Genomic DNA, 19,819 nt, shown 5'->3' with positions numbered 1-19,819 from the left:
CTCTGGGTCCCTTTGTGGGTACTGTCTCTCAAAAGTTTAGAGTCCTTAGCTTATGAGTTTTATCAGAGAGCGCCTAAGACTCGATCCTTTCCTTGTCACCATATTTCCAACTCATCATTTCTTACAGCACAGGAGTATTCCATCACAATCATGTACTACTCCTTGTTTAGTCATTCCCCAACTGATGAAAAATTAAATTAAAATTAAATTTAAAAAAATTCTCAAGAATATATGACCAGCATTTCATCTCAGTTAAATATCATAGTTTGTTCGACCATTCCTCAACCTATAGGCATCCCCTCAATCTCCAGGTCCCCACCACCACAAAAGAGCCACTAGAAATATCCCTATACATATATAGGTCCTTTTCTTCTATTATGGGAATTGATGAATAGGATGCTCTCAGTAAAAAACTTAAATGAGGAAATGCAATAGGAAGTATACTGTATACAAAGTAACAACAGTATTGCAGGATGATCAGCTTTGAATGACTTACCTTTTCTCAGCAATACTGAGACCCAAGAGAACTCTGAAGAACTTATTATAAAGAATACTATCCATTCCAAAGGCAGAGCTAGTGGTGTCTGAATACAGATTGAAGTATATGCTTTTTTTTCACTTTATTTTCCTTGAGTTTTCTCTTTTTTTGTGGGGGGGGGGATTAAGTTTGCTTTTTACAACATGACTATTATGGTAATGTTTTCATGACTTCACATTTTTAACCTTTATCAATTGCTTTCTCAATGAGGGATGGGAGGAAGGGAAAGAATTTGGAATTCAAGGTTGTGGAAGTGAATGTTGAAATTTGTTTTTGCATGTATGACCAGCAAAATGGAGTCAAGATCATGGATCAAAGACTATAAACTTCTACTCCAGCATCTCAAAAGGAGTTCTGGCCGAATTCATTCCATACACTTCCCCACCCCCATTAAACTGCATGGTAGTCTAGTTTTCTTTTCATCACATTAATTGATCTTTTAATAGCAGCCTCATTTATTTTTTTATTTTAAAATATATTTTATTGATTTATTTTGTTTTGACACAAGTTCCTACACAATAAACATTCAAACAAATCCCCCACATTGTATATAGTCCCTTAAATATATCAAAACTGAGATTGCAACAGATAATACATTGTCATTTTTCTCTTTAATAATTTATTGCTTGTTTTTTAAATTTATTTATTTTATTTTTGTACAAATAATGTTTTCTTAATAATTACTAAAATATTCTTCTTTAAGAGTAAGCATAATTACCACCTCCCCCCAAAAGAATATAAACCTCATGAGAAATAAAGTAAAGGAAAGAGGGGAAAAAAATGTGTTTCAGTCTGTGTTCCAACACCACCAGCTCTGTCTCAGGTGGATCACATTCTTTATCATAAGTCCATCACAAAAGCTGCTTCCATATTTTTCCACCATTGCTGTTGCTGATTGCAACACCCTCCATGCATACCTCCCCACTACCATATACTATATTTTCTCTCTCATTTCACTCTGTCCCTCTTCTAAAATGTGCTGTAGGGTAGCTGAGTGGCACAGCGGACTGATCACTGCCCTGGGGCCAAGAGGCCCTGAGCCCACATACTACCCCTAAGGCCCAGCAACCACCTGGCCCATGGTCCCAGACAAACCACCCAATCCCAGACCCTTGCAAGAATTAAAAAAGAAAATGTGTTATATCTGACCACTCTCCCATGATTCACTCTCTCCTCCATCATTCACATCCTCACCCTTCCCCCGTCCCACTTCTCTCCTTTTTACTCTAGATGTTTATACCCCATTGAATGTATATGCTCTTTCCTTTCCGAGCCACTTCTGATGAAAGTGAAGGTTTCCTCATTCCCCCTAGCCTTCCCCTCTTCCATATCATTGCAATAAAAATAATCTTATTGTAGCCTATTCCACCTCTCATTTCTCTTACTCCCATTACATTTCCCTTTTAGCCATTGACTCCATCTTTACAATATATTATATCTTCAAATTCAGCTCTCTCCTGTGCTTCATCTATAAAAGCTCCTTCTACCTGCTCTATTAAATGAGAAGTTTCATATGAGTGTTATCAGTATCATTTTCTATGCAGGAATACATGTAGTTCATCATCATTAAATTCCTCATATTTTACCCTTCTCCTCCACTCTCTATGCTTCACCTGAGTCCTCTGTTTGACCTTTCTGTTCAGCTCTGGTTGTTTCAACAGGAGCAGTTGAAAATTCCCCTGGTTCATTGAAAGTCCATCTTTTCCCCTGGAAGAGGATGTTCAGTTTTGCTGGATGGCTGATTCTTGGTTGCATTCCATGCTCTTTTGCCTTCAGGAATATTATATTCCAAGCCCTAAGAACCCTTAATGTAGTTGCTTCTAAGTCCTGTATGATCCTGACTGCAGCTCCACGATATTTGAATTGCATTCTTCTGGCTGCTTGTAATATTTTCTCTTTGACTTGGGAGTTCTGGAATTTGGTTATAATATTCCCGGAGGGTTTTTTCTTTTGGATCTCTTTCTGGGGGAGATCAGTGGATTCTCTCAATTTCTATTTTACCCTCTGCTTCTAGGATATCAGGGCAATTTTCCTGTAGGAATTCTTTAAAAATGAGGTCAAGGCTTTTTTCCTGATAATGACTTTCAGGTATTCCAATAATTTTTAAATTATCTTTACTGAATTTTTTCCAGATCAGTTGTTTTTTCAATGACATGTTTCATATTTTCTTCTAATTTTTCATTCTTTTAGTGTTGAAGTATTGAAGTATTGTGTCTTCACTTCTCATAAAATCATCAGCTTCCTTTAGCTCCATTCTACATCTGAAGGATTTGTTTTCCTCAGAGAACTTTCTTATCTCTTTTTCCATCTGGCCAATTCTGCTTTTTTAAAGCATTCTTCTCCTCTGTAACTTTTTGAACTATTTTATCCATTTGACCTATGCTGGTTTTTAACATACTATTTTCTTCAGCATTTTTTTGAATCTCCTTGGCTAAGCTGCTGACTTCTTTTTTCATGTTTTTCCTGCATCTCTCTTATTTCTTTTCCCAATTTTTCTTCCATCTCCCTTACTTGATTTTCAAAATCTTTTTTGAGCTCTATCATAGCCTGAGCCCAATTTCCATTTTTCTTGTAGTCTTTAGGTGCAGGAGCTTGTACTTCCTCATCTTCTGATGGAGTATTTTGATTCTTCTTGGATCATAGACAATGTATTTCTCAATGGTGTTCCTCTTTTTTTCTCTCTTTACTCATTTCTCCAACCTGTGCCTGGTTTGGGGGTGTTTCCTGAGTTTTTGAATTATTATTGGGACCCCCCCCAAACAAGGATCTCAGTGTGCGAAGCTCTGACTCCCCTCCTGGTCTGTGAATGACCACAAGCGCACCCCTCTGCCAGGGGGCTGAGGTGGGGAGGGGGCCCTGTTCTATGGGGACCTTAGACTGCTATCAGGATCTGAATGTGGTCAGAGCCCCAGAGTCCTGTTCCAGGTACAGAGGACAGACCTCTGAAGTCTCTCTCCATTCCCCTACCTTTGGTGGGCTGAGCACTCAAGGCTCAGCTGCCTGGGGGCTCTGCTCCCGCTTACTGGCTCCATGTCTGCTTCCGTTTCCTGGATCTGGGCTGCCCTGCCGCGGCCCCTGCTAAGCTGACCATGCTGACTGCCCTAATGGCCTGGGCTTCCTGCACTTGCTCTGGCAGAGGTCCCCTCCACTGATCCTCCAAGTTGTGCCCAGTGCTCCCCAGGGTGTAGGTCAGGAAACTGCCCATGCTGCCATGAGCCACAGCTCCCAAGTGCCCTAGGGCTGCCTACAGGAGGCTGAAGTTTCTTCACTCTGGCAGGCTGCCCCTCTAACCCCACAGAACAGAGCCTTTCCACTATTTTCCAGGTTACCTTGCCTCACTGGATCTTTCTGTGGGTTCTGTCTCTCAAAAATTTAGTTAGAGTCTTAATTTTAAGATTTTTGAAATATTATGGAGAGAACACCTAGGAGAGGCTTTTCTCCTGTAGCCATCTTGGCTCCACCCCCACCCCCCCATAGTAGCCTCATTTAAAGGAGATTTCTTCACTTCATGAATTCATGTTATAGTTTTTCAGGATATTTAAATAGTCAAACCTGATTTAAGTTAATGAATTTCTTTTGTTTCTCTGATTCCTAGGAGTAAAGAGGAGTAGAATTTGGAGAGGACTTGAAGTTAACAGGACTTGACTTTCCACAACACCAACTTAAGCTTTGCTCTGCTCCCTTCTCTAGGGCTCAGGAAAAGATTAAAATATACTACAACATAAACACCCTTGAGACATCTTCATACCCAATTCCTCATCTGAGCAGAGAAACAACAAATTAGTTAGCCATTATGATTGGATATGAAACTTGAATGAACACTAAGCAATTGCCTGGAGGCAAGTCAGGGTGTCCATTTCAAATCAGTCATGGTTTCTTCTAACTTTCTGTCTATGGCATAGTGCAGTGGGAAAAACACTGAATCTGAGGTGAGAAGACTGGATTTATATCTCTGCCTATACTACTTTCTATGTGACCTTGAACACACTTTTTTGTGCCTCAATTACTTCATCTATAAAATGGATTTGGACTAGAGAGCCTCTGAAGTCCCTTCCAACTTTTAATCTGATTCTAAGCAGAAGAAAGTAAAGGACTTAACCATAATCAAGTATAAGCATTCTGGATCTTTTTTAATGCTCCTGCTATACTATGTGATTGGATTCAGGTCACGATGACCTGAAATGGGAAAGAGATTTGACCAGAATGTCAACTTAATGTCAACTTAGCTGAATTAAAAAGAAAACCTGGCCACTGACCAGGAAATGATTAAAGTCATGCCCCTGGGCAGCCCTTGTAAGACAAGATATTTCAAGTGGGCTCAGTTTGAGTCAATTCAAATGAATATATGATGGGAACAGTTTCTTGGATTATGACCATTGTGCCTATTCTGGAGGGCAGCAGAGAAGGAAAGAAGTGATTTTTCTCCATTCCCTAATTAATGGGCTATGTAGTAGGAATAGTCTCCCCACTGGAAATACTCTGACAAAAGAATTTTAAATGTAGTCCTGACTGTGAATGGCAGGAGCCAAACTAAGAAGGCCAGAAGCAGGTGAGTTAGGAATCAAATAGCAGTTTAATTGATTTCAAAATGAGGAAAATGGGTTTGCAAACCACCTAAGTAGGATTTTCTAGGCAGGGGTAAAGTTTATATGCCTAAAAACCACAAAAAAGTAGAACACAACACAGTCATCTTTAGGTCTTGAGTAAACCATTTTCTAGGTTGGAATTTCTTGGAACAATATAGACATTCTTGGGTCCTGTGGGAACAATCCCTAAATTATTAGAATTGATGGGCCTTGTTCAGCAGGGTACAGAACTCATATTAGTGTAGCAGGAACAGGAGTGCAGCCTCTGGTTCAGTTCACTTGGCAGTTATAAGTATAGGTTTTCAGGTCCCTAGGAAATAGGGAGATTATTAATATAAAAATCAGAAATCCCTTAGAGAACACTGGTACTGGTTAAAGCAACACATCCTGCCTAAGAGTGAGATTATCTAGAAGGTAAGGAAAAAGGTTTGTTGTTTTGCCAAGCTCAGGGCACAGCCTGTTCGTTTGGTCTTGACTCTGGAAAACAGGTTGTCTCCAAATATCTTGACCACCTCATCCAGAAGTTCAAGAATTTATTGATTCAAGATAGTCCAAGGAACAGTTGAGTGTACAAAAAAACACACTCAGGGCAGCTAGGTGGTGCAATAGATAGAGCACTGGCCCTGGAGTCAGGAGGACCTGAGTTCAAATCCAGCCTCAGACACTTAATATTACCTGACTGTAATCTTGGCAAGTCACTTAACCCCATTATCTGAAATAAATTTTAAAAAAAGAAAGAAACACACTCTCCTCTCAGATACAAAACCAAAGTCATAATGACTCAGGGAAGAAGCAGCTTTGGGGTGCATGACAGCAGAGAAAATAGTTGACCATGGGTACAAGGGAGAATATCCCTAGCAGATGACAACTAACCTATGCAAAAGAACACAACTGAGTGACCAGAGGCTTAAGATATCTGGACCAAACATGTTCTTAGATGTGAACTTAACTACTATTGTTATTCAAATTTGTGTGACTGATCTTTCAATAGATATTATGCATTATGTATAAATATGCATCTCATATTTAGGGAGGAATGTTGTATAGCTATTATTCTTATTAAATACCTTTATTTGGGGTAATTGTATCTACTAGCAGTTCATTAAAGGGAAGCTCATAGGTGGGGGCTCATGAACCTCATAGTGGTAAGAGCCTCAATGTATAGTAGATGCTCTTTGGAATTCACAAGAGTAGTCACATACACCCCACTCTGGAATCCAACCTTTAAAAGCAAAGGAGAGATTCAGGTAAAGTTCTATAAAAAAATATAAAGAAAAAGCTCATTTTCAGCTAGTAAGATTAGGAAACATGATACAGGGAATAACATTTAAACTATATCTTGATGGAAGGGGAAGTAGGAAGGTAACAAGAATTTTTTAAGTGTTATGTGTCAGGCATTGACACATATGTCATTTGGTTTGAAGAAAAAAAGAGTTTTAATGGTTAAGAGAGGGATGAAGAAGATTGGGTTCTAGGTTTGGAGAATAGCCAGGATCTAGTCTGGATTATGAAAGTTCTCACCTGAGAAAACTAACTCAGACAATTCATCTCAGAAAACTATTACCTACAGCAACACAAATAGTAGCAAAGCTAAGACCCAAACCTATGTCTTATGACATAAAATCCATTGCCTTTTCCACTATATTAACATCTGATGAAATTGAGAAGTCTTGAGTAGAGAGAGGAATTGGAGTGGAAGGAGCTTCTATCATGGAGCTTTATGACTGGATCTTTTTCAGTGAACTAGGAGGACAAATGATCCCTGTTAGTAAGGGAGGTGGAAATAAATAGCTTTATTATTAAGGGGCTTACAGAAAGAGTTTAGAGCAATTACTGTGGAAAGAGAGAGTGATTATGGCAAGAGTAATCTTTAGAATTCGTTCTTTTATATTCAGTAAACCATTTGCTGTGGCCTAAAGTCTTGTCATATTCATTTAGTTGGCCTTAAAGATAGAAATAAATGCAAAATTCTACACTTAGTTCAAAAAAACAATTTCAGAAGTACAGGAGGTAGGATATATGACTTAACAATTCCTGAGGGCTTTGATGGTTTACGAGTTCAGTACATCATGTGTTAACATGGAAGCCAAGAAAGCTAATGTTATCCTAAACTGTATTAAGAGAATGTGTCTAGAATCTCAGCTGTATTCTGCCCTAGTCAGACCCCATAAGGAATACTGTATTCACTTCTAGCTACTTTATTATAGGATGGATTTAGACAAACTGTGGCACATCCAGAAGAGAAACTAAAGACTCTACCTACAAAGATCAGAAAATTTAGAAGTCACATGATAGCTACCTTCAAATATTTGAAGGATTATAATGAAGAGAAGGGATTAGAATTGTTTTGCTTAGACCCTATGGCAGAATAAGTAGTAATGGTTAGCAGTTGCAAAGTGGTAAATTTAGGTTTGATGTAAGGATAAATTTAATAACAAGAGTATTTGCACAGTAGAATTACCATGAAACAATGCCTCCTCCCTTAGGAAAACTTCAAGCAGAGGTTGAATAACCACTTGTCAGATATGTCAGTCAGTCTACTAACAGCTTTAAGTAACTACCCTATGCCATTCACTGTGTTAAGTGCTGAGGACACATAGAATATTTTTGTGTTGTGGTTTATAAAGTAAATATTTGCTATTTCTGTCTTTTTACATTTCTTTGCAATATCTCTATACCCTAATATAAATTAAAATTTTGTGAAAATTCCATGTGGTACTGAAACACATGTATTCTTTGAAGACCCATTTAGAAAAGTTTATTCAGTTCCATAATTTCCCCTTTGTTAATCTTGTTGTTAGATTTATCCAAAATAAAGAAAGGAACATTGAAGTCTCCTGTCACTATTGCTACTATACATGTAATCTTGTGCTCAGTTAATATATCCTTTTTTGAATTTGGATGCTAAGGCATTCGAAGGTTATAAGTTTTTAAGTTTGTTGTCTATGCTTTCTTTCAGCATAATGAGCTTTCCTTTGTTCATTCCTTTTTATTTTTTAAATTTGTTTTGCATCTCTTATTTTTCTTACTTTATATTTAATATTTATTTATTCTCATTTTGTACAAATAATGTTTTTTATACATTAATAAAATATTCTTGTTTAAGAGTATACAAAATACCCCTTCCCCAAAAAAAATTATAGACTCGCTTAAGCGATAAAGGGGAGAGAAAAAAATTAAAATTAAAGAAAAATAATATCAATAATTGTAGGTATGGCCAGGTGGCACAATGGACGGAGCACCAGCCCTGGAGCCATGAGCACCCAAGCCCACATCTGGCCCCATACACCCAACAATCACCCAGCCGTGTGACATGCAAGCCACCCCAACTCCACTGCCCTGAAAAAAAACAAAAAAAAAAAGAAAAAAAAAGACCCAAAATAAAATAAAATAGTAATCATAGTAGGGGCGACTGGGTGGCAGACAGAGCACTGGCCCTTGAGCCACCCGGGTCCAAATCTGGCCTCAGACACCCAACGATCACCCTGCTATGCGGCCCCAGGCAGGCCACCCAGCCCCATTTGCCCTGTACCCCCCAAAATAATAATAATAATAATAATAAATAATAAATGTGCTTCAGTCTGTATTCCAACACCATCAACTCTGTTGCGAGTGGATCACATTCTTTATGATAAGTTCATCACAAAAGTTACTTCCATATTTTTCCACCATTGCCATTGCTGATCGCAACTCCCTCCTTTTGTATTTCTCCACTACCAGGTACTATATTTTCTCTCTCCTTTCACTCTGACTCTGCTGTAGGGTAGCTGAGTGGCACAGCAGGCAGATCCCTGGCCCTGGGGCCAAGAGGCCCCAAGCCCCCATACCACCCAGCCCTATGGTCCCAGACAGGCCATCCAATCCCAGTCCAAATGTTATATCTGACCACTCTCCCCCCATGGTCCATCCTCTCCTCCTTCATTCACATCCCCCCCTTCCCCCTGTCTCCCCCCTCCTTCTTACTCCAGATGTCTATACCCCATTGAGTATATTTGCTGTTTCCTCTCCTAGCCACCTCTGATGAGAGGGAAGATTCCCTCATTCCCCCTTGACTTTCCCCCTTCCATATCATTGCAATAGCTCATTGTAATAAAGAAAAATCTTATTATATGAAATATCTTGGCCTATTCCCCCTCTCCTTTTTCTTTCTCCCATTACATTTCCCTTTTTTCTATTGATTTCATTTTTACACCATATTTTATCTTCAAATTCAGCTTTCTCCTGTGCTTCATCTATAGAATCTCCTTCTACCTGCTCTATTAATTGAGAAGGTTCATATGAGTATCATCAGTGTCATTTTTCTATACAGGAATACATGCAGTTCATCATCATTAAGTCCATCATATTGTCCCCCTTCTCCCCCAATCTCTATGCTTCACCTGAGTCCTGTATTTGAAAATCAAACCTTCTGTTCAGTTCTGGCCATTCCAACAGGAACATTTGAAATTCCCCTGGTTCATTGAAAGTCCATTTTTTTTCCCTGGAAGAGGACATTCAGTTTTGCTGGGTAGTTGATTATTGGTTGCATTCTAAGATCTTTTGCCTTCTGGTATATTATATTCCAAGCCCTACAAGCTTCCAATGTAGTTGCTGCTAAGTCCTGTGTGATCCTGACTACAGCTCCACAATATTTGAACTGTGTCCCTCTGGCTGCTTGTAATATTTTCTCTTTGACTTGGGAGTTCTGGAACTTGGCTATAATATTCCTAGGGGTTTTGTTTTTTGGGATCTCTTTCTCAGGGGGGATCAGTGGATTCTCTCCATTTCTATTTTGCCCTCTGCTTCTAGAATATCAGGGCAATTTTCCTGTAGTATTCTTTGAAAATGATGTCAAGGCTCTTTTCCTGATCATGACTTTCAGGTATTCCAATAATTTTTAAATTATCTTTCCTAAATTAAATCTGTTTTCCTTATCAGTTGTTTTTTCAATGAGATGTTTCACATTTTCTTCTAATTTTTCATTCTTTTTCATTCTTGAAGTATTGAGTCCTGATTTCTCATAAATTCAGCCATCTCCCTGAGTTCTATTCCTTGTCTGAAGTATTTGTTTTCCTCAGAGAGTTTTCTTATCTCTTTTTCCATCTGGCCAATTTTGCTTTTTAAAGCATTCTTCTCCTCAATAACTTTTTGAACTGTTTTATCCATTTGACCTAAGCTGGTATTTAGCATGCTATTTTCTTCATCATTTTTTGGATTTCTTTGACTAAGCTGTTGACTTCATTTTCATGTTTTTCCTGCATCTCTCTCATTTCTTTTCCCAGTTGTTCTAACTCCTTCACTTGTTTTTCCAAGTCTTTTTTGAGCTCTGTCATAGCCTGAGCCCAATTTCTGTTTTCCTTGGAGTCTTTAGATGCAGGAGCTTGTGCTTATTCATCTTCAGACTCAGTATTTTGATCCTTCTTGGGCTCATATGCAAAATATTTCTCAATGGTGCTCCTCTTTTTTTCTCTGCTTGCTCATTTTCCCAGCCTTAGCCTGTTTTGGGGGTGCTTCCTGAGCTTTTGGGACACTCCCACAAGGATCTCAGTATGTGAGGCTCTGTCCTCCCTCCTGGTCTGTGAATGACCATAAGCAGCCCCCTCTGCCATGGGGCTGAGGTGGGAGGTGGGGGCCTGCTGTTCTATGGGGGGGCCTAGACTACCATCAGGATCTGAATGTGGTCAGAGCCCCAGAGTCCTGTTCCAGGGGCAGAGCTCTGCAGTCTTTCTCTCTTCACTCCCCTCCCTAGGTTCAATGGGCTCATGCCCTGGGGGCTCCTGCTTATTGAAAACTTATATTTTAAGCAAAACAGAAAATTTTTTAAAAATATTGTCTCTGATCTAAAACCTTGTCTACATTTGCTCTTTGGAAAGAAGAGTAACAGATAAAAAGACTTTTTCATTACAAAATAGATTAAGCATTGACACTGTAGTCTGTTTTATTTATGCTCTTATCTTCCCCAACCCCTGAAGCAGATTTGCCTTAGGGAATTCTCCTCTATTCCATTAGAAGGGAAAGAGATTTTTTTCTTTTTCATTTTAAATTTTAATTATTATTTATTTATTTTCACATTACTACAATAATCTTGTTATGAAAGTAAACATAACCTCCCTCCCCCACAAAAAAGATAGAAAAACCTCAAGAGAAATGATGTGAGAGAAGAAAAAAGTGTACTTCAGTCTGTGTTCATATACCATTGACTGTCTCTGGGATGGGTTGCATTCTTTATCATAAGAAATTGCTTCAATATTTTTTCCCACAGTTGCAATTGTTAACTATTATTTCCTTCCATTCTATTCCTCCCCACTCCCATTTATATATTCTCTCTCTCCTTCCACCCTGTCCTTCCTCAGAAGTGTGTTGTATCTAACTTACCCTCTCACATGATCTTCCCTCTCTTAATTCTCATCAGAAATGGCTCAGAGAGGAAATAACATACTCAATAGGATATGGAAATCTATCTTACCCTAGAGGAAAAGTGATGAGAGAAGGGGGACAGGGGAGGGGAGAGTGGGAGTGGAGAGGAGGGGTCCTGCTCCTCTATGGTAGTATGGGGGTCCGAACTGCAACCTAGATCTGAGTTTGGGCAAAGCAGCAGAGGCAGAGAGATCTCTGCATTCTCTCCCCACTCCCTTAACCATCTGTGGACTGAGCTCTCTGGAAGCAGTTACTGGATGGCTCTGTAGGTTCCCATCTGAGGCCAGCAATGGCCTGGGCTCTGTGCATTATTCTGGTGCAGCAGAGTTCTACCAACCCTCCAAGCTGTTACTAGCTATTCTCAGGTCAAGAGGTCTGGAAATAGCTCCCACTGCCACAGACCCAGATGTCCCCAGGGACCCTGTGGGCTATTCTTAGAAGGCTGGTTTACTCTAATGTAGCATAGCTGTGGCCAGGCTGCGCTCGGCTTTTTCCAACCCCAGGTCCTGGTCGAAGAGACCTTTCCCAAAGATCTACCGAGTTGTCTTGGACTGGAAAATTATTTCATTCAGTCTTTCTATGGGTTCTGCCCCTCTAAAATTTAATTAGAATCATAATTTTATGACTTTGGAGCTTTGGGGGGAAGAGTTTCTAGGAATTCCTCATGTCACCATCTTGGCTCCACCAATCAGGGAAAGAGATTTTAACCTCTTCGCTGCTCCTCAAAGAAGACACTATTTCCTCAGTCTAGGCATTTTCACTGTCTAGTATCTAGCCTGGAATGTTTTCCCTCCTCATCTCCAACTCACAGCTTCCCTGTCTTCCTTCTAAAGGAAGCTTTTCTGATTCTATTTCATTTTAGTTCAGTCTTCTGTTTATTATTTCCAATATATCTTGTATGTAACTTATTTAAATGTTGTTTATCCCCAGTAATCATGAACTCCTTGAAAACAGAGATTGTCTTTTAACTTTGTTATCTCCATCATTTGCCATAGTACCTGGCATATATTAGATATTTAATAAGTGGTTATTAATTATTATTCAGAAAAAATTATGAATAGGTACTTTGATCTGAAGACTGGAGTCCTTTTGAATCCTTGAGGGGGTTGGTATAGAAAGGAATGAAATCCTGACTTTTGCTATTCAACTCTTCTGGAATGTTAACCCAAAACATATTTTCTTTTATATATTTTTCTTTTTCCTCTTCTTTTTCTTCTTCTTCCTCTTTTCTCTTTCTTCTTCTTCTTCTCTTTCTCCTTCTTCTTCTTTTCTTCTTCTTCTTCTTTCTTCTTCTTCCTTCTCCTCCTCCTCCTTCTTCTTCTAGATTTCTTTACCTCACATTATTTTGAGGTAGTTTAGATATCTCTCTCCAAGCTAGAAATACTTAGATATTAGATTAATATTAAATTAAACAGAATAATTTCTGGTCAACAAGAACCTAAAACAAATAGTAAAGTATTAATATTTTTTCTTCAACAATAGGTTAGGATGTATGACCTTGAGAGTCCCTTCTCATTCTGTGGTTGAGTGGACTAGTGGGGATTTTGATCTATGTTGCTCTCACAGCCTGTGCTCAAGGTTCCTTAATTCCCTAGTCTTCTGTTTCATAGGATCACAGAGTCAGAGAGCTGAAGCTAGAAGTTATCTTAATATCATTAATCCAACCCCTCATATGACAGAGAATAGTGAAAGCCCAATGACTTAAAGCAATTTGTCCAAGATTTCATACTTATAAATATCTGAGCCAGAATTTAAACCCAGATCCTCAGACTCCCAATCTAGCCTCACACTTTACTCTGCTCTTAACATCTAATACAGAGCTCTTTGTATCACTTGAGGAGTTGGAGACATACCCTCTACTAGGTGTTTATATAGAAGGAACTACATAGTCTAATCAAAAGTGTGTTCAATTTAAAGTCAGAAGATCCTGGTTTGGAATCCTAGCTCTGACATTAGAGAACAAATCACTTCTACATTGCAGGTCCCAGTTTCCTCATTGTTGAAATGAAGGAACTGGACAGAAATCACAGTTTTCAACCTGAAAAATAAACCCTTCAGCTTGAAATCCTCTTTAACCTTTGGTTTTTGTTCTACCAACTTCCAACAGAAGCAATTCGGATACCCACAGTAGCCTTCAGCTCTGAAAACATCAACACCACAGCCCTGACTGAGTTTGGGGAATACATTCGAAAAGGTAATAACATGAACAACTCCAGATATGGGAGTGAGGAGAGAATAAGGCAACTGACCTTGAGACTGCCCCTTTTCAGAGCTTATTGCCCATGGTCCCCAGTCCCTTTGGTTCTTGACTAGGCCAAAAGAGTTAATTTTCTTAGGATACTTTTTTATCTTGAAGATAAAGAGAAATTGAGATAATGGGAGTTATTCCTGTTCATTATTGGGGAGGTGAGAAAGATAAGAGGTCAGGCCTTTTGGTTTTGGCCTTTGAAGGTTTATCATGTTTAGACTTTTTGTCTATCCTTTTCTCCAGATCTGTTGTCAGGTAGACAACTAGAACAACCCAAAAGCATTTCTTCTACCTCAGCAAGCCTCTAGAATAGTGAGGTCGTTGTGTCTTCATTTCCTTGGAGGAATATCTCATGCTAAGGGTGGACACCCTCTTCTCCAGATTTACCAATTGATGAAACTTTACCATTTCCCCCAGTGGTCAAAAGTTTCCTGTTGAGGGAAAAATGAGGGAAAGAAATAGAAGTCCTGTTTTCTTCTTCTTTGGAAAATCAAGGAAGAGAGGAAGACTAAATGTATGAATTCATTTTGTTTTACTATGCATATCTATTGGAAGGATATTGCTCTTCTTTTTTATTTAATAGAGGGAAGAGAGAGACAATAAAAACTGAAAAATAAAATTAGATTAGTGAATTTTAAAAAAAGAAGAGAATAACAGAAAAAGACCAGCAGGCTAGTTACTCAAGGGCTCCTCAGGTGCATCCTATGTCTCATCTATAGGAAATGTTGAACAAGAGCTGCACAGAATGAGTAGGGATGAAAAAAAAAAAAAAGAATGAGTAGGGATGAGTGGTTGTAATAAGCACTATTGGAGGAGGTAGTATTCATAACATTGAGATCATGGAGCCATTGGAAGTTTCCATATTACCTTGTTTATAAAAAGTATCTTTAAGATTTCTATATCCTAGAGAACAGCCTTAGGGCCCAGGAAAAGATCCTAAGACAATGTTCTGAATTCCTTGGATTTGTATATATTAGGGTTAAACTGCTTCCAAGGATTCTGGATACAGTAGTTGGTACTCTTGCTTATTTGCCATCTACAAATCAGTCAACAAGTATTTATCTGTTTGGGGGGGGGGGAGGTTTGTGAAGCAACAGGGATAAATGACTTGTCCAAGGTCTCAAAACTAGTAAGTATCAAATACCTGGGCTCACATTTGAACTCAGGTCCTCCTGACTCCAGGGTCAGTGCTCTCTCCACTATATCACCTAGGTGCCCCAATAATTACTTATTATGTTCTTATTGTGTGTTGGTCCGTGTACCTATAGCACTGTATCAATTGCCTGTGATAAATCAAATAGTGTGATGCAGTAGAAAAAAGAGGAGATAAATTTGAATTCTAGACCATCTCTCACTGAAGCTCAGTTTCCACATCTGTGGATTAGTGTTAGACTAGATAGTCTTCAAGGTCCTTTCCAAAAGTAAAACCCTACAGCTTTATGTTAAAAAATAAGTTTCTTCCTTTAAGTGTAGAGACTTAACTGGAATGCTCTGATAGGCATTCTTAATCAGAAACATTGTCACAATTAAAAAGAGAAGATATAGTCACAGAATGGGATAGTAGGTTGGAAAATGAACTTAAAGATAATACATGTAAACCCTGAGATGTAGTATCACCAGGGGTCTTGGAGTTTGATTAGATAAAGAGTCTGCATGTAAATCTAGCATGTTTGGATGATCTCAAAAATAAAAAAAATAAATAAAAGAGAATGGAAGGTTGGAGAAAGAGGAAAAGAGAGAAAGAGAAAAAGGGGGAAATTATCTCACATAAATAGGGTTTGAAAGGAAAAATTTATTCAGTGGAGGCAGCAGTGGCTAGAGTGGGATTTCACAATATTTGAACCTCATTCTCATTGGAACTGGCTTAAAAAGGGATGATATTCTGTAAATAAATTCGGCTTAACCAACAGGGAAGGATTTCAGAAAAAAAAAGGAGAGAGGAATAGAATAAGAAGGAAGATAGACTAGGAGAGGTAGTAATCAGGTGCAAAACACACTCTTAAAGAGGGGTCAGGATAAAAGAGGGAGAGGGAGAGAGAGAGAGAGAGAGAGAGAGAGAGAGAGAGAGAGAGAGAACTGAGATTGAGTTAATAAAATAGAATGGAGGAGAAAATACAGCTAGCAAACTCACCCATAAAATGGAAGATATCAGAATGGATTAGAAACCAAAATCTAAGAAGATATTGTTTAAAAGAAACACTTGAAACAGAAGGATACAAAATAAGGAGCTAGAGTAGAAGACAGGAGGTAGAAATCATGATCTCAGACAAAGTGAAAGCAAAAAATAGATCCAATTAAAAGAAACAAACAAGTAAACTACATTTTAGTAAAAGATATTATAGATATGAATTAATATCAATACTGAACACATGTACCAAATCACATATCTAAATTCACATAAAAAAAGTTAAATGACTTACAGGAGAGAATAGTAAAATTATCATGGGAAGTTGTCTCAATTTACCCCTCTCAGAATCAATAACTACAAAAGAAACAAAAAAGAAGTTAAGGGGATGAAGAAATTTTAGATAATGTAGCCCTATGGAAAATATTGAATAAAAATAGAAAGGAGTATTCATATTTCTCAGCCATGCATGTCGCCGTCAAAAAAACTGACCACAGGCATAAAAATCTCTCAAATCGATGCAGAAAAATTGAAAGATTAAATGTATTTCTGACCATAATGCAATAAAAATAACATTCAACAGATTAAAAATTAATTAGAAATTAAATAACTTAATTCTAAAGAATAGGTAGGTCAAAGAATAAATCATAGAAATTATCATTAATGTCATTAAAGATAATCACAGCACTGAGGTAGCATACCAAAATTTATGGGATGCAGTCAAAGCAGTACTTTGTGGGAAATGTATAAAATGTTTAAGAGGAAGAGAAAGAAAGAATAAGAGCCTTGACAACTGACAAATGAAAAATCTCCAATTAAATACCAAAATAGAAATTCAATCAAAAGAGAGATTAACAAAACCAAAAGTAAAAAAATAACAGCATTGAACTAATGAAGCTTCTGGGTGGTTTGGTCTATCTTTTAGGGGGAAAAAATGAAAAAAATCATTGACTAATTTGATTTTTTATAAAGAGGAAACTAAATTCTTAATCTCAAAAATGAAAAAAAGTAAATCTATAATCAATAAAGAAATAAAATCAATTATTAGAAGCTATTTTGCTCAATTATATGCCAATAAAATTGACAATCATTATGAAATAGGTGAATTATACAAAAACAAAAACTAGCTAGGCTAGCAAAATAGAAAGTAGAATATTTAAAGAATTATCTTAGTAAAAATAAAGTGAAAAAACCATAAATAAATTACCTAAGAAAATAAAACCCCAGGACTATCTGGATTTAAAAATAAATTCTGCCAAACTTAAAGCTTAATTAATTCCAATACTGAATTAAGTGTTTGAAAAGATAGGTTTTTAAAAAAAGAAAGCCTTATCAAATTTTTTTTATGATACAAACATGGTCTTGATATCTTCCTTAACTAGGAAAAATTAAAACAGAAAAAGAAAATCATAAATTAATTTCTCTAATGAATATTGACACAAAAAATATTTAAAAATGAGCAAGAACATTATAGTAATCTATCACAAAGATCATATATTATGATCAAGCTGAATTTAATCTCAGGAATATGGGATTGTTCAATATTAAGAAAGCTTTAAGTATAGTTAACTATATTAGCAACCAAAAACATGATATGATTTTTTCAGCTAATACAGGAAAAAACTTTGTGACAAAATATAACACCATTCTTGTTCTAAAAAATGGGAATAAATAGAATTTCCTTTAAAATGATAAATAGAATCTATCTAGAACCAAGGATAAACATTTTCTGTAATGGGATAAGCTAGAAGCCTTTCTAATAAGATGGGGAGTAGAGTAAGGATGTACATTATCACCATTACTTTTCAATATTGTACTAGAAATGCTAGCAATAAGAAAAGAAAAATTCTGAAAGAATAAGCATAGGCAGTGAAGAAGTGAAACCATCATAGATGATATGATGATTTATTTAGAGAACTCTAGAGAGTCAAACAGCAACTATTGTAGCAAAGTTTCAGGATATAAATCACCACAAAACATCAACATTTACATATGTTACCAGTAAAACCCAGTGGAAAGAAATATAAAAATAATTTCCATTTAAAATAAGGACAATATAAAATACTAAAGGGGACCTAATTGTCACATAGAAGACAGGTGGCTCAGTGGATATAGCTCTGGACCTGGAGTCCAGCTTCAGATACTTACTAGCCATGCAACCTCAGGCAAGTCACCTTTTGCCTTATTCCACTGAAGAAAAAAATGGTAAATCTTTGCCAAGAAAAACCCCAAAAACAACATGATCCATGAGATCACAAAACATCAAACATGACTAAGCAAAAATCTGCCACATATAAATATCAATACTACCTGAATTAATTTACTAATTTAGTATCCTGCCAGTCAAACTATCAAAGAATTACTTTATAGAACTAGAAAAAGAAATGTTATAAAATTCATCTCATGGAATAAAAGGTCAAAATAAGTTCAAGAGAATCACTTTAAAAAAAAAAGAAGGGTTACTGACAGTACCAGATCTCAAACTATATTACAAAACTGTATTCATTAAAAAAATTTGATATTTTGTAAGAAATAGAGAGATTGAACAGCAGAATAGATTAGGAACACAATATACAGAAACAAATGAACGCAGTGTTGAAAAAAAAGAGAAAGATTCCAACTGCTAGGGCAAGAACTCGTTGTTTGACCAAAAATGGTTGGAAAAACTTTTTTATAACCTGGCAGGAACTAAGCAGAGATCAAAATCTTATACTATATACTGAGATAAGCTCAAAATAATTACATTATTTAAACATGAAGGATAATGTCATAAGTAAATTCAAAAAGCACAGAAGAAATTGCCTAACAAAGCTATGGATAAGTGAAGCGTTCAGGTTCCAAAAAAAGATAGAGATTCACAGGATACAAAATAATTTATTTTTGATTATATAAACTAAAAAGGGTTTGTATAAACAAAACCAATGTAGCTAAAATTAGAAGAGAGGCAGAAAACTAGGGAATGGATGGTTGGGATGGGCAGAATCTTTGCAGCAAATTTCACTGATAAGGATTTAATTTCTAAAAATATATGGGAAATTGGACCAAATTCACAAGAATGAGAGCCATTCCCCAATTGATAAATTGTCAGAGGACATAATTAGGGAATTTTCAGAAGAAGAAATCAAAATTATCAATAGCCATAAGAAAAATGCTCTAATGTTCTGATAATTAGACAAATGCACATTTAAAACAACTCTGAGGGGCGGCTAGGTGGTACAGTGGATAGAGCACCAGCCTTGGAGTCAGGAGTACCTGGGTTCAAATCCGACCTCAGACACTTAATAATTACCTAGCCGTGTGGCCTTGGGCAAGCCACTTAACCCATTGCCTTGCAAAATCTAAAAAAAAAAAAAACCCAACTCTGAACCATGGAGTTTAAACAAAGTTCAAGGACTATTCCCTTTAATTTAGGGGGGAAAAAAACCCAGATATCTTATTGTCTGATCTTGTTATCTCTTCTGCTTTTTGTTTCTTCCTTAAGGATGTAATTTCTCTCTCATCACACTCAATTTGGATCAATGTACAACACGGAAACAAAATAAAGACTGACAGATTGCTTTCTGTGGCGGGGGAAGTAAGATTGGGAAAAAAATTGTAAAACTCAAATAAAATCTTTAATAAAAAAAAAAACAACTCTGAGATCCTACCTCATATCCATCAAATTGGTTAAGATAACAAAAAAGGAGAATGTCAAATGTTGGGGGAGATATGGGGAAATAAATCCTCCATTGTTGATAGAGCTGTAAACTTGTCCAACCATTCTGAAAAACAATTTGGAACTCTGCCTCAAAAAGCAATTAACATGTCCTTTGTCTCAGCAATACCACTACTAGGTCCATATTCCAAAGTCAAAAAAAAAAAAAAGAGGAGGAGGACCTATTTGGATAAAGATTTTTATGGGAGCTCTTTTTGTGGAAGAAAAGAAT

At 37.1% G+C, this 19,819-nt stretch overlaps 1 protein-coding gene across 1 annotated transcript in view; it reads left to right on the top strand.

The window, feature by feature from the left end:
- The window catches only part of PM20D1 (peptidase M20 domain containing 1), a 50,986-nt gene that overhangs the window by 8,125 nt on the left and 23,042 nt on the right, over positions 1-19,819 (top strand). Inside the window, exon 2 of the mRNA XM_074222506.1 lies at positions 13,628-13,714. Coding sequence (XP_074078607.1) covers positions 13,628-13,714 — 87 coding nt within the window. The remainder of the gene's footprint in view (positions 1-13,627; positions 13,715-19,819) is intronic.

This window comes from Macrotis lagotis, chromosome 2 (genome assembly GCF_037893015.1).
Source record: "Macrotis lagotis isolate mMagLag1 chromosome 2, bilby.v1.9.chrom.fasta, whole genome shotgun sequence".
Taxonomy (NCBI): domain Eukaryota; kingdom Metazoa; phylum Chordata; class Mammalia; order Peramelemorphia; family Peramelidae; genus Macrotis; species Macrotis lagotis.
The sequence above is the reverse complement of the archived record's forward strand: the minus strand, read 5'-3'. Positions and strand labels throughout refer to the sequence as shown.